This window comes from Neocloeon triangulifer, unplaced genomic scaffold, assembly GCF_031216515.1.
Source record: "Neocloeon triangulifer isolate White Clay Creek 2 clone unplaced genomic scaffold, ASM3121651v1 ptg000003l, whole genome shotgun sequence".
Lineage (NCBI taxonomy): Eukaryota > Metazoa > Arthropoda > Insecta > Ephemeroptera > Baetidae > Neocloeon > Neocloeon triangulifer.
The window spans coordinates 4,653,369-4,665,417 of NW_026775546.1; the positions used below are offsets into that span (position 1 = coordinate 4,653,369).

At 34.5% G+C, this 12,049-nt stretch overlaps 2 protein-coding genes and 1 long non-coding RNA gene across 7 annotated transcripts; 2 read left to right on the forward strand and 1 right to left on the reverse strand.

The window, feature by feature from the left end:
• Nucleotides 1-1,517: 1,517 nt before the first annotated feature.
• Nucleotides 1,518-4,883, reverse strand: LOC132192679 (thioredoxin domain-containing protein 16-like). 3 transcript variants are annotated; one of them, XM_059612750.1, is made up of 14 exons: nucleotides 4,715-4,883; nucleotides 4,488-4,647; nucleotides 4,361-4,438; nucleotides 4,191-4,312; nucleotides 3,898-4,136; nucleotides 3,603-3,845; nucleotides 3,410-3,539; nucleotides 3,205-3,360; nucleotides 2,932-3,148; nucleotides 2,675-2,878; nucleotides 2,483-2,624; nucleotides 2,160-2,308; nucleotides 1,920-2,098; nucleotides 1,518-1,753 (listed from the first exon to the last, which is right to left on the reverse strand). In XM_059612750.1, exons 1-14 carry the CDS (start codon nucleotides 4,878-4,880, stop codon nucleotides 1,593-1,595), a joined length of 2,346 nt encoding a protein of 781 aa, XP_059468733.1. In that variant the 5' UTR covers nucleotides 4,881-4,883; the 3' UTR covers nucleotides 1,518-1,592. The 3 variants fall into 3 exon arrangements, with proteins under 3 accessions (XP_059468733.1, XP_059468732.1, XP_059468734.1); XM_059612749.1 differs by having other exon boundaries at nucleotides 1,920-2,116; XM_059612751.1 differs by lacking the exon at nucleotides 4,715-4,883 and having other exon boundaries at nucleotides 1,920-2,116; nucleotides 4,361-4,424; nucleotides 4,488-4,575.
• Nucleotides 4,884-5,901: 1,018 nt separating this feature from the next.
• On the forward strand, nucleotides 5,902-10,486 carry LOC132192741 (uncharacterized). 3 transcript variants are annotated; one of them, XM_059612839.1, is made up of 24 exons: nucleotides 5,902-6,007; nucleotides 6,063-6,105; nucleotides 6,171-6,883; nucleotides 6,953-6,988; nucleotides 7,067-7,100; nucleotides 7,349-7,416; nucleotides 7,478-7,574; nucleotides 7,650-7,694; nucleotides 7,761-7,900; nucleotides 7,949-8,017; nucleotides 8,067-8,109; nucleotides 8,165-8,241; nucleotides 8,301-8,397; nucleotides 8,449-8,557; nucleotides 8,614-8,737; nucleotides 8,794-8,860; nucleotides 9,135-9,226; nucleotides 9,288-9,408; nucleotides 9,467-9,573; nucleotides 9,636-9,701; nucleotides 9,755-9,788; nucleotides 9,853-9,944; nucleotides 9,997-10,111; nucleotides 10,172-10,486. In XM_059612839.1, exons 1-24 carry the CDS (start codon nucleotides 5,963-5,965, stop codon nucleotides 10,408-10,410), a joined length of 2,673 nt encoding a protein of 890 aa, XP_059468822.1. In that variant the 5' UTR covers nucleotides 5,902-5,962; the 3' UTR covers nucleotides 10,411-10,486. The 3 variants fall into 3 exon arrangements, with proteins under 3 accessions (XP_059468822.1, XP_059468820.1, XP_059468821.1); XM_059612837.1 differs by having other exon boundaries at nucleotides 7,650-7,900; XM_059612838.1 differs by having other exon boundaries at nucleotides 5,905-6,007; nucleotides 6,066-6,105; nucleotides 7,650-7,900.
• Nucleotides 10,487-11,605: 1,119 nt separating this feature from the next.
• LOC132192803 (uncharacterized) lies at nucleotides 11,606-12,046 on the forward strand. The gene is made up of 3 exons (XR_009441371.1): nucleotides 11,606-11,732; nucleotides 11,795-11,834; nucleotides 11,890-12,046. It is a non-coding gene; the product is annotated as an uncharacterized LOC132192803 (long non-coding RNA).
• Nucleotides 12,047-12,049: the final 3 nt, after the last annotated feature.

The window sequence follows — 12,049 nt, forward strand, 5'->3', positions numbered from 1 at the left end:
TAATATGGGCATATTTGTGAATAAATTTATTCTGGAGCTGTTTTAATATAAATGATAAAAAGATAAAATAATATGAAAAATAATGTTGTAAAAATCACTGTCAATCAGCGTTTGATTTATTTTACGTCTGTGAATAAATTAATTTTTCTTTCTTTAATTTCAGTGTTCACTTTTCAAAAGTCAAAATAGCTCGTTTAAAAAAATTTTAACGTCATTGCAAAATAAATAGTAAATGTACAGAAAAATTACACAACAAATTAATTCGTTTCATCTTTTAATAAAATACAAGTGAGCAGTAAAGCTCACATGCGCGCGGTCTAATAAATGCTTCATTCTTGGCGTCACCGCCTATCAAGGCCAAATTAATTAAGGCATCTGGAAACAAGAAAAGAGCGACTAAACAGCCTGTTTAAAAGCCTCTTCTCAATTGATTCAAAGCATGAGCCTGCTGGGTGGCGGCCGTCAAAAAATGAGAAGCAGTAAAAGCACATGCCGCGAAACAGGCTCACCATAAATCATCATAAAAGTGACAGCAGCGACCGTGGCAAGGTAATATTTTTTACCTGCTGATATGACGATCTAGCAAAAATCTGAGGCAAGTTGTTAACAAAAATTAAAAATGTAGTGTCAGGGCTAAAATATTTCAAATTTGTTTTGAATATTTACTTAAATTTAGAATAACTGTCAAAAAATATTTATCACGGTACATTTTTTTACACTAAAAAATAATGTTATCAAAAGAGTTTTGATTGCAGCGAAAATGCATTATCTTAAAATAAATTGTACTTTTGCTACTTTAGCACCTCAAGGGTTCTTTTTGAAACGCTCATTAGTTGTGGCGAGAAAATATGAAAGAAATTTTAAATAAAAAATGGTGATTTAATATATAACTTATTTAAAATCTTTTGTATCTGGCTAAAGAGCTTTCGTCTGATTTTTTTTACCCTTTTTTGTGCCGCAAGCGATGGTAAATTGAAGAATTAACTGCTCCCACTATATCAGACGTGCCAAAAGCAAAGGGCTGTTTTCTAGACTTTGTGGCAAATGACTCGGAAAGCCGGCAAAACGCAATGGATGAAAAGATCCAATTAATTAATATCCTCCCAAGGAAACAGTGATTGATGCTCAGAAACAGCAATAAAGAGCAACCAAAGAATGAAATTTACTGAAAATTTTGAAATTAATTTTGTGTGCTAAAATAAATATCGTTAAAAAAGAATGAAAAGTGAACCTGTAGTGCTCACGAAATTAAATTAATATATTTATTTTTCAGATAAAATGTCAAAAATTTCCAGCGAGATTCTCAAGGAAATAAAGTTAGCGACAAAGGCATTTTCTCTCTTATTTGATCTGCATTGTTTTTCCCCAAGGGGATTTGAATTGAAAATCAACTGCAGGAAAGAGAAAAGTTTTCCTCCTCGTCGCGCTTGAACCGGAAAAAGGCATGTCAGAAAGGAAAAATAAAAAAAGTGGGCGAGAGAGGAAAACAATAAAACCCAATCGTGGTAACTGCGAGAAGAGATCGAGTGCTTTTTATTACATTTTCCGCCATTTCCAGTTATCGATCCGACCTGTCGTCTAATTCACTTTTCTCAAGAAAAAATGTCGCCGTGATCAAAATCGGATTCGTGGACGATGAAAAGATCCTCGTTGTCGGCAATGGGGATTGCTGCTGAGTCTGGCTTGTTCTCCGTCAGAGCCAGAAAGTCAATTGCTTTGTGGGTTGGTTTCCAAGACTTTTCCTTTAAAAACACTGGATACAGAATGGTTAGCTTCAATTATTGAACAAACATTTCTGTGTAATTATATTTTGATTAAATCGAAGTTAAAATATGTGGTTCATTTTTTATTTGCAATTCTATCTCACGAAATAAAATAACAAAATTCTAATATTCATTTTAACTAATCTTTTAAAATACCTGAGGGCTCAACTCTTGCATCTTTGATGTCCTGTAGCCATAGCTGAATTTCTTTAAAACTCTGCAAATCCCCTTCATATAAAAAGCTGCAGCCCCTCGTCAAATTTAGCGCCACGAGTCCCAAATTGCGGTTATTTGGCAAGTGTGTCTCACGCACTTTTTCAAACCAATTCGCTTCTCTGAGAACGTTAGCAATGCTTTGGAAAATTCCAATTTTTCCTGACAATATTTGACCTCTACCTTGTGATGTAGGTGAACGCGAGCCACGTTTTCGCCTCGGCTGAGGCGCGTCGAGCACTCTCAATAATTGGCTTCGTGGGCTCGAGTCCCAAAGCGATCACCAGCAACTTTTTTCGCAGGCGAGGAAAATTTTCCGCAGTAAGCTCCGCCTGCAGAAAATAGACACACATGTCGGTATATTTTATGATGACAGCACGCATTGGAATTTACAACTAGAGAGAGAAAAATGATGAAAATTATCCTCTCGGCATCCATTATTTTTTATTTTGAAATATTTGCGGAAATATTAATATTTCAATATTATTAAATAATTTTTATCTCACCATAATTGGATACCGTCGCTGATGAACGAAATTCTTTAGCTCGTTGATTTCAAGGTGTCCAGAATATTTCACGTAAGGATCAAAAGGGTCGTCCATTTTATAAATGCCAAAGCATGGAGATGAACATATAAATTGATTTTCCCTAAAGTTTTTAATTTTAAATTAGAGATGAGGATAAAAATTTTTATTTACATAAATATAGCAGCTTCTCCAGTTAAAACTATCTTTTGCAATTCTAAAACGTTAGTCAATGTTACAATTTTCGAATTCGACAAATCGCCTTCTTTGTTTAAAAGCAAGCCCAAGGTTGGGACGTATTTATATCGCGGGTCGTCCAGTTCTTCAGTCAAGTCACTTAACAGCTTGAAGGTTTTGGTTTCGAATTGGCTGCTGAAACTGAGAGTGAATTTCTTTTCAATTCAATATGAAAAATATTTTTTCTGGCATACGAATAGATCAGGTTTAGAAGTTTCATCCAAGACAAGGATCCTGTGCGGAAAGATTTGAGTTTGTCTGTAAGTTCTAAAGTTGGAAATGTGTGGACGTGCTCGCAGTCGTCTCGGTTGGTGAAACAATCAATTTTGGAAATATTTTTGATGGGCAATGAATCCTGGATTATTTGCAGTCTTTCAAAAGTATTCAAAAAAGTTTTGGAAACGTCATCCCCTTTAGAAAAAAAACGAGGTTATGCAGCATAAATAAGAATTATTTATATTGCTTACAAGGCAAATAGAACAATTTCAGCTCTATAAAATTTGCCTCTGATGGAGGACATTGGTGACGAAATTTTCTCTTTGAGGACTTCAAATCCCATATATATGGTTGATCCTCCCTTTCTTCAAAACTACTTTCATCTATGGCACTCTCCTTCCAGTTAACTTCAAACAGACAACTTATTAACTTTTCTTGATATTTAAGTAAACTCACATTTAGGCTTTACAAATCTTCTTAGGGAATCGGAATGGCCTGAACATTTTTTACTCTCCTCATAAATTATTTGTTCGGAGATGAAGTTTTTCACATTGTCAAGCCCATTTTGAATTACACCTTCTTTGATCTGCAGGACAAAATTAATTAAAATATACTCTCACGAATAAATTTATTTTTAAGAACTTCTTACATTTCCACAAGACCCATTTCTGAAAGGCATAAAAATCATGGACGGAGCTTCAAGTTCAATCTCAGTATTGATCTGTCTAAATTCTCCAATACTGTAAACAATTATGAAAATTGTTCCTCTAAAAGTGACTGCCAAACTTTCAGCGAGGTAGCGGACTCGCATTTTACTCGCATCATCGTAAATTAAAATCAGTTGCGGATACTGGACAGTTCGCTCGTCATCTTTAAAATTCTCCCACTCAACCTACAACTCATTGTTTTAAGTTTTTCAATTTCAAACATATTAAAGTTCATACCCACGGCGGCAAATCGAGGGCTGAGATGAAGCTGTCGAGTTGGCTATCTTGAAAATTGCCCCTAAAAGTGCTGCTCTGGCACTTGTGACTTTTGCACTGCAGCAGCCACAAGTGCACCATCTGCTCCCCCGTCTCGTCCGTTTTGTGCTTCAAGGGACTCGCCAGGGCTGAAGTGGTGAGAGCGAACAGTTTGATATCGCTGTTCAGTCTCCACGCCGTCCGCAAAAACAGGCTGTGTTCTAAATTTTTTTAATCGTTTTTATTTGAATTAAATAAATTTAATCAGAAATTACCGTTAGTTCCGAGGGTGTTGTGGTAGGACAAAATAATATCGCACTTGTCCCTGCATTTCTTGTACAAGTTATTCAGTTCAATTACATTTTGGATTATAGGCACTTTCTCTACCAGATCTAAGCTACATTGGAATTTAAATTAAAAATATAATTGCAACTTTTAGACTTACTGCAAAGCACTAGCAACTATTCCGTTTTCATCATCCAAAGTACTTATTGGGAAAGCCAGTCTTTCTTTATTGGAACCTCTGAAACATGAACACTTTTAACTTGTAAATTTTTTTTCAAAAACCATACTTGAATCCGTAAAAGAATAGTTCAGCATTTTTTCTGGAACAGAGCTCAAAAGACGGGAATTCTTCGCACGATAATTGTCCAAGTTGGATGTCATATGGCTTCAAAAGAGATGCTGCCAAAGCATATCGTTTTACGAAAGGCGCTAATTTTTCCTCAACAGCTGCAAAATGATTAAATATTAAATATGATTTAATAAATACAATTTGTTCACAATTATAAATATGAACCTTCAGAAGTGAGCCGAAGTAGTCTCGCTCTTCTGTGAAAAACAAACGTCCTGAAATCATTTTCGCTGACCCTGCGGACCTCGTCCGAGGGGTGACAAGTGGCGTGGCTTGAGAGCAGAAAAAACAGACCGAGAAAAGCAACAGTTGACGACGCACACACCGCCATGGCTGTCTGCCTTCCCCAATCGATATTTTCTCCAGCAGCTGGACCAGGCAGGCTATTTTGGCCGATTTCCACGCATTACGGCGGTGGAAGCGCCTGCTAGGGAGCGAGTAGGCAACTTGCTCGACTAGCAAGTCGAGCAAGTTGCATGCCAACTGCCAAGTCCCACAAATTACTCGAATTAGGTAAAACTATGCCTGGAAATTTTATAGAATAATGGTGAGTGGAGCATAACAGAAACTTTTTTTTGCCCACATAAGAAACTTCTCAATATAATCCTGTAATAATAAATTATATAGAGCGAACTGAAATAAATGATAATTTCTTGACGCATGAATTTATTTACGGCTTTACCCCGATGAGTTTATTATGAGAAAATAAAAAACTGGAAAATGAAAATATTTTAAAATTTTTTTAATTAAACGCTATGATCATAAATCCACCCTCGATTTTGAAATTCTCCTGCATAATTATTACTTGCTCAAGATGAAAATTAGTATAATATTATATTTTTTCGTCTCATTTAAAAATTGAACCGAGTTTTATGATACGCTGAAAACTATATTTTTGATCCATTTTATTTGCATCATTATGACGCTTATTTCCAAAACAGGACGCAGGATGGAACTGGATGGAACGAAATTTAAAAAAAATGACAAATATTTTCTTGTCTGTCTTGCTCCAGACGGTTTTTCATGTTTGCTAGGATCTGGTAAATATTGTCGCTACATATAATTCATGTTTATACTTAAAAACAGATTCTCATGTATTGTACTTCTGTTGGAACTATGAGCAGGGCTTATATAATATTGGATGGAATTTAAAGCCAAATGCCTATATATAATGAAACAAGTCGTTATGAATCGCATAGCAAATGGTGCATAGAAAATTCGGTCAATTTCCGTTTTTCTCCTTCTATATATGTCATTTACAGCGGCCATACTTCGCACGTTTTCAAAAACACAGGATGACGTTTGACGTAGCCTTGTTTCCGCTGTATCTTGTACCTCTATGAGCAGTTCATTAAAAATTTAGCACATCGCTCTTCTTGTTCACGGATTTTGCCAAACAAGAGTCTGCTATCAATGGACTGTATTTATTGGAGCCTGCTGTTAGTGATCATTTTTGAGGTTATTTTTAAGTTCCTTGACTGTGTTGCTTTTAATTTAAATATTTAAAAATCAGCAGGACTATTTTATCAGTGCAGCGAAACTAAATAATATCAGACGTAAGTTGAACTGTTTAAACGCTTTTCCTAATGATTTTTATTTTTATTTGATGCCATAAAAATAGAGGGAAGGAATCACTCAGCGAAAACTGCGAGCTCCGGTCGCGTGATCAAATGCTGCAGAAATGATAAATGCATCAAGCTAAGTCGCGTGATTAGAAATTCGAGTAGTACTAAAGCTCATGGGGCACGATCGACATCTCTCTTGGAAACTACATTAACGGAAACCCTTCCACCCATGGAAAAAAGCTCTGTTCCATTTTCTGGAAATGATTTTACCACATATTCTGATTCGAGTGTGTCCTACGTTGAAACTACAGAAATTTCATCTGGAATTGAATCACTTCAAACCGTGATGACCAGTCTAAATTCAGAAACAACATTGCCAGAGACTGAAGCAACAACATTTTCTTCAGCTTCTCCTTTGGTTACCACAATAACAACAGATACTTCAGTCGGTGTCAAAACAACAGAAGTAGTAACAAGTACCACCGAAAAAGTCCCAATTCAATCAATTACGACTGAACAACTTGTCGCGACGCCCCTTTTATCAAATCTATCTACAATTTCGACAACATCTTCAAGTAGCTCAACTACACCGACCACAACTACCACAACAACACCTACCACAACAACTACTACTACAACAACAACTACCACAACAACACCTACCACAACAACTACTACTACAACAACAACTACCACTACTACAACGACAACAACCACAATTCCTTGGATCAAGCCAGTTGCAAGCAAACTAACAACTCTAAAACCAAATGTTAACAATGAATTAAATTTAAATAAAAAAGTGTAGATTTTAACTCATATTTTATAAAAAAAAAAATAGATGATTCCAGTATGCCCTACTAATTGCACGAAAAATGTAATTATTTTCACAACGCTTCATAATTGAAATTCTTTTGTTAACCATTTTAATTCAAAATATTCGTTTTTCTTGCAGCCGGATCTTTTCTATTCAAACGGAACTCTGAAAGGTACACATACAATATAAATTTTAGCAGTTGATAACCAATAAGTATTTCTTGACATTAAAAAATTTAATGATGCACGGTAGCCTATTAATAAATGCATTTAATAGATACGACTCAATCATACTGACTTATTTTTTGATAAATTGATGAAAAATCAATAGGGGATATTTAAATGCTAAGTTAGCCTAGTACTAGCTTAGCAAGTGAGTATCCCCCAACATGTAATAAAAAATAAAAATTATCATACCTAGACCCAGAGAGGCACGGTTTTTGGGAATCAGCTTGTGGGGGCATACAGTACCTCTTTGGAAAGAAGATAGTAAGAAAAGCTTATAAATTTGCATTGAGAATAGAGAGTTAAATCCTTCTGCTTTGAAAAGGTCAACTGGGAGCAAAATACTGCTATATGCTGCAGCTTAGGAATGACTCCTATTATGTTCAAGGATGGGCCGAGCTGCTTTAATAACATAATCAATGGTGCTGATTTTATCAAATTAAAAAAAAAAATGATTTGACTCTGAATTCTCTGAAATATATTTATCCAATGATAAGGTTTCAAATGGAAGTACAGCTCACGTTTCTGGACTTCTGGAAGACGTGTCGAGAACTTAACTTTTGAATGGTGTTTCTTGAATGTTTCGAACAGTAGCTCTAATATTCTAGATGGGCAGTGGAGACCTTTTCAACCGGATCATAACACCACACAATCAGACAATTGCGTTCAGTTGTACATTCTTAAAGAACAATCGTCTGCGCTCCTGGATGACAGAAATTGTAATGAAACGTATTTTCTCGCGTGCCAAGTAAATATTATGCTACTTTTGTAAAGTATGGAATAAAATTTTTATCAGGGCACGGCGGCAGCCAAAAAGCCAGCGTGTGTAAAGCCTTCATGCCCAAGTGGAAGCTGTACAAGAAATGTAAAAAATCACAGCTAAAAAATTCACGAACACTAAAAAATTTTAACAGTGGGGATATTTGGCGGGTCCAATATACAACAACTTCATAATAAGTTAGGAGATCTTAAAATAAAATATTTAGAAAATTCATTTAATCATGTTTTCCAGACAAAACGCTGCACGGCATGTGGGGAGAAGTTTCAAATCGAACGTTCCTCTTTAGTTATGAAAGCGATGTTAAAACAGTATTTACCGATTATACATTTGTTAATTGCTGCCATATAAATTTATTATTTTTGAATAGTATTCCGATGCTAATACACAGTGCTGTGGCCTAGGTATGAAATTAGTGAGTCTTCAACAGCCCTTCAAGTATGATTTCTTGATTAAAGCCGCAGAGAGTACAAAAGTTTCATAAAATTAGGATTATTGACTTTTTACCATTTTATTAGATATCACAACCTCTTCAGGGATAAAATTTTGGACCTCAGGTACAGATTTGGACTGTGAAGGTGTTTACAGTTTCTGTCCAACAAAATCATTATTGAAGGATGAGGCTCGGTATTTCATATTTTCTTGTTCTGTAATATAAAAGTGCGTTTAATTCAATCCAAAAGCTGGGCTGTCGGTCAACCGGATGATAAAAGTTCGCAGGCGAACTGTCTTGCAGTGAATGTTTCTTTGAGTTCTGCATTTTTGAGTGATGAAATGTGCACTGCTAGGATGAGATATATTTGCGAAGTTCGAATTCTTATGAACCACATACAATAAAACTTAAAATTTGGCACCAATTCTAGGGCTGGAAAAGGAGTGGGGCAAAGGTCATAGAGCGTGAATGTGCAGCTACCAATGGCTTGTCTGAAAGTAAGCATAAAAAATTTTTTTTCAATAATTTTTTTTATGCCACGGTATTGCCTTCAAAATGATTAAACAGTATAGTAAAAACAAAAGGTTAAAATAATACTAACTGAGTTTTAAGAAAGTACAAGAATTTTTCCCTTTTAAATTCAATTTTTAGATGTCACTGTATGTTTTAATTATGCACTTTTCGCGTGTCTTTCTCACACACCCTTAAAATATAAATGTTCTGTTTTATATTTTAGTTGCACTATGATATCATATTAATATTTTCAAATAGAAGAAACAATTGGAGTATTGAACACTTCTCAACAAGCTTTATCCTCGTCTCAAAAGGGGTTCATGAGATGCTATGCTGAAGCAGCCGGATTGGTAGTTATGCAAATTTATTATAATTGCTCACTTTTAATTTAATAAAATAATGCTAAACAAGATCCTCGACGGAAACATCGTTGAATCTTTACTGCTAGGACAAATGATTACAATTGCTGCTGAAAATTTCACTAAATTAGAAGATATGCTAGACACAATGGATTACTGCTTTAATTTGACAAGTTCAATCCTTCAATTAAAATCACAATGAAATTTTTATTTTAAGTTCAAACCATGTAGAAAACTTGCCCATAAATGATCAACTTGTAGGAATTCTGCATTGCGGTCAGGAAAACGATCCAGAAGCTGTAGCTCAACTACTTTACAACTTTGAGATGTCATTATTTGTGAATATATAATTGAATGTCACAAATTAAATTTGGTGTGTCCTAATTCCTTACTTAATTAGGATGATGTAACTCTTGTTGATCCTCCACCTGACGATTGTCCATTGACTTATCCATGTTATGTTGATGTGGGGCAATTACTTTAGCACATAATTATTGAGAGTTCACTGAAAATTTTTAGGAGGACTCCAGAACTGCTTTTGAAAGGGGACCATGTACACTTCTACTTTATTTTCATTCAATATTTAATTTTCCCCTTTATATTTTCTGTTTTTAAAGGGGATACTTTGATTTTCACGCCTCTCTATGTATTTTACAAGACGGTTTCATGCGGCAAAACGTATTTAGTAGTACAATCTCGACGAGGAATGGTAAATATCTTATTTTTGAACCTTCTATCGATGATCATTTAAAATTTGAAAGGTTGGTGCCCCACAAACATTTTACCCCTACTGCTGCAATTTTGGTCTGCGGATGCTTTCATTGGACAACAAACCTAAGCTGGATTGCTTATTGCCTTACTTTATACCTAGTAACGGTATATATTTATTTTTTTGTTAACAGTTCAAATTAAAACGTTTAAATAATTTCTTTGCAGCTAAAAATTTATTCGGCTCTGTTCCGGGGCTTCAATTCACAATTGGAGCATCAAAAATAGTTGTGAATCAAAGCGCTTCAATTTTTTTGGCAAAGGATTGCTTCACGAATAATTATTTTAACGAGTCTGATATGCAAGCCACAATGGCTAATTCAGGTTTCGGTAGAATGGTGACTTTCATGAGCAGACAGCTTACATACCACGGAGCGTCAGGTTATTTTGTTTGCGAGTATCCGTAAATATTTGAGAGATTCACATGGAAATTTAAACTCATAAATTCTGATTTGTTTGATAGGGGATAATAAAACCCAATAATAATTTTATTTTTTAAATCATGCTTGTGGGTCAAAAATTTTATTTTTAAACTGGACTAGTGTTTATAATGTTAAGCAATTTTCATGAAACTGCTTATCAAAAAGCATCAGCAAAAAATAAAAGTGTCTAAGTGTATAAGTTAATTATGATCTTTTTCTGTTTCAAAATAATAAAAAATATTGCAAATTTTTATTCGTATTAGCCAAAAGGAGAAGCAAAAATTCCCTTTTGGACGTTCAACCAAAATCAAAGGTGGTTCTTATAATTTAAGATTTAGCTGGTTGGTCTTCGTTATTTTATGAATGTGTGTTTTTCTTGGTTTAAGGCGTAAGAATTTCTTTCTAACAAAAACTGAAATAACGATCTATATATTTTCTGTCAAATGCAGCTTATTGCTGTATTAAGATTAAAAAACCTTCCCTTCTATTAGGCCATATAGTGATTGGAAACCACCACATTGACATTATATTTATTATATATAAATATAATAAATTAAAAGGCAATGAACCTTTGAGAGAATTAAAATTGTTTACTACAAACTACTGGCTATAACAGAACAAGTTTGTGAGAGAGTGACGGCTGTGAATTATTTTATTCATGTGGATATGAAAATATTAAAAATATATGTTGTATTAATTTAATCATTATTATTTTAAATTTTGAATCCAAATGTTTATGCGCATCACCCAATGCTGAATGATGTGATACTATACCTCCGTTTATACTATACATTTGCGTGCTTTTCCTGACTATTCTAATTAATTAAAATATAAAAGATCATGCATGTTAAGTCGGTATAAGAAACGAAATAGTCAAAGCTTAAATATCATTTTCGTTAGAGTTAAATTCTTGTATTTTGAACCGAGAGAAGAGAAAGTATGGTACATAAAAAAGTAAATTTTTCGTGTAAAAATGTTGCTATGAAATGCATGGGAATGGTGAATATAGAAAACAGAAATTTTAGAGTTAGTTTCCGTTTTTCTCCCTAATATGTGTGTCATTTTCAGCGGCCATACTTTCCACAGTGTTTTCATAAATACAGGATGTAGAGTCATGTTTTAGACCCCCCCCCCCTCCATAGTTTCGAAAATTGAGAATTATCACCAGGCATTCTGTACCAAAACTTCAATTCTCTAATATCGCTATGATATTAAGGTTTAGCTAATCACTCTTTATGTTGTTGTAATTTCCTACACTCGCAATGGACTGTAAATATTGGATTCTGCTACTTATTATTCTTGTTGAGGTTTACATACATTTAAATTAATGTTTTCTAATTTTTTTCATTAAATATATAAAATTCATCAGGACTACCACAGTAGTGCAGCAAACCTAAAAAATAGCATACGTAAGTTAAACTGTTTGCGCTTTAAAAGAATTTTTAACCAACTCTTTAAAAACAGAGGGAAGGAATCACTTAGCGAAAACTGCGAGCTCCGGTCGCGTGATCAAATGCTGCAGAAATGATAAATGCATCAAGCTAAGTCGCGTGATTAGATATTCAAGTAGTACTAAAGCTAATAGGGCACGATCGACAACTCTTTTGAAAACCTCGTTAACGGA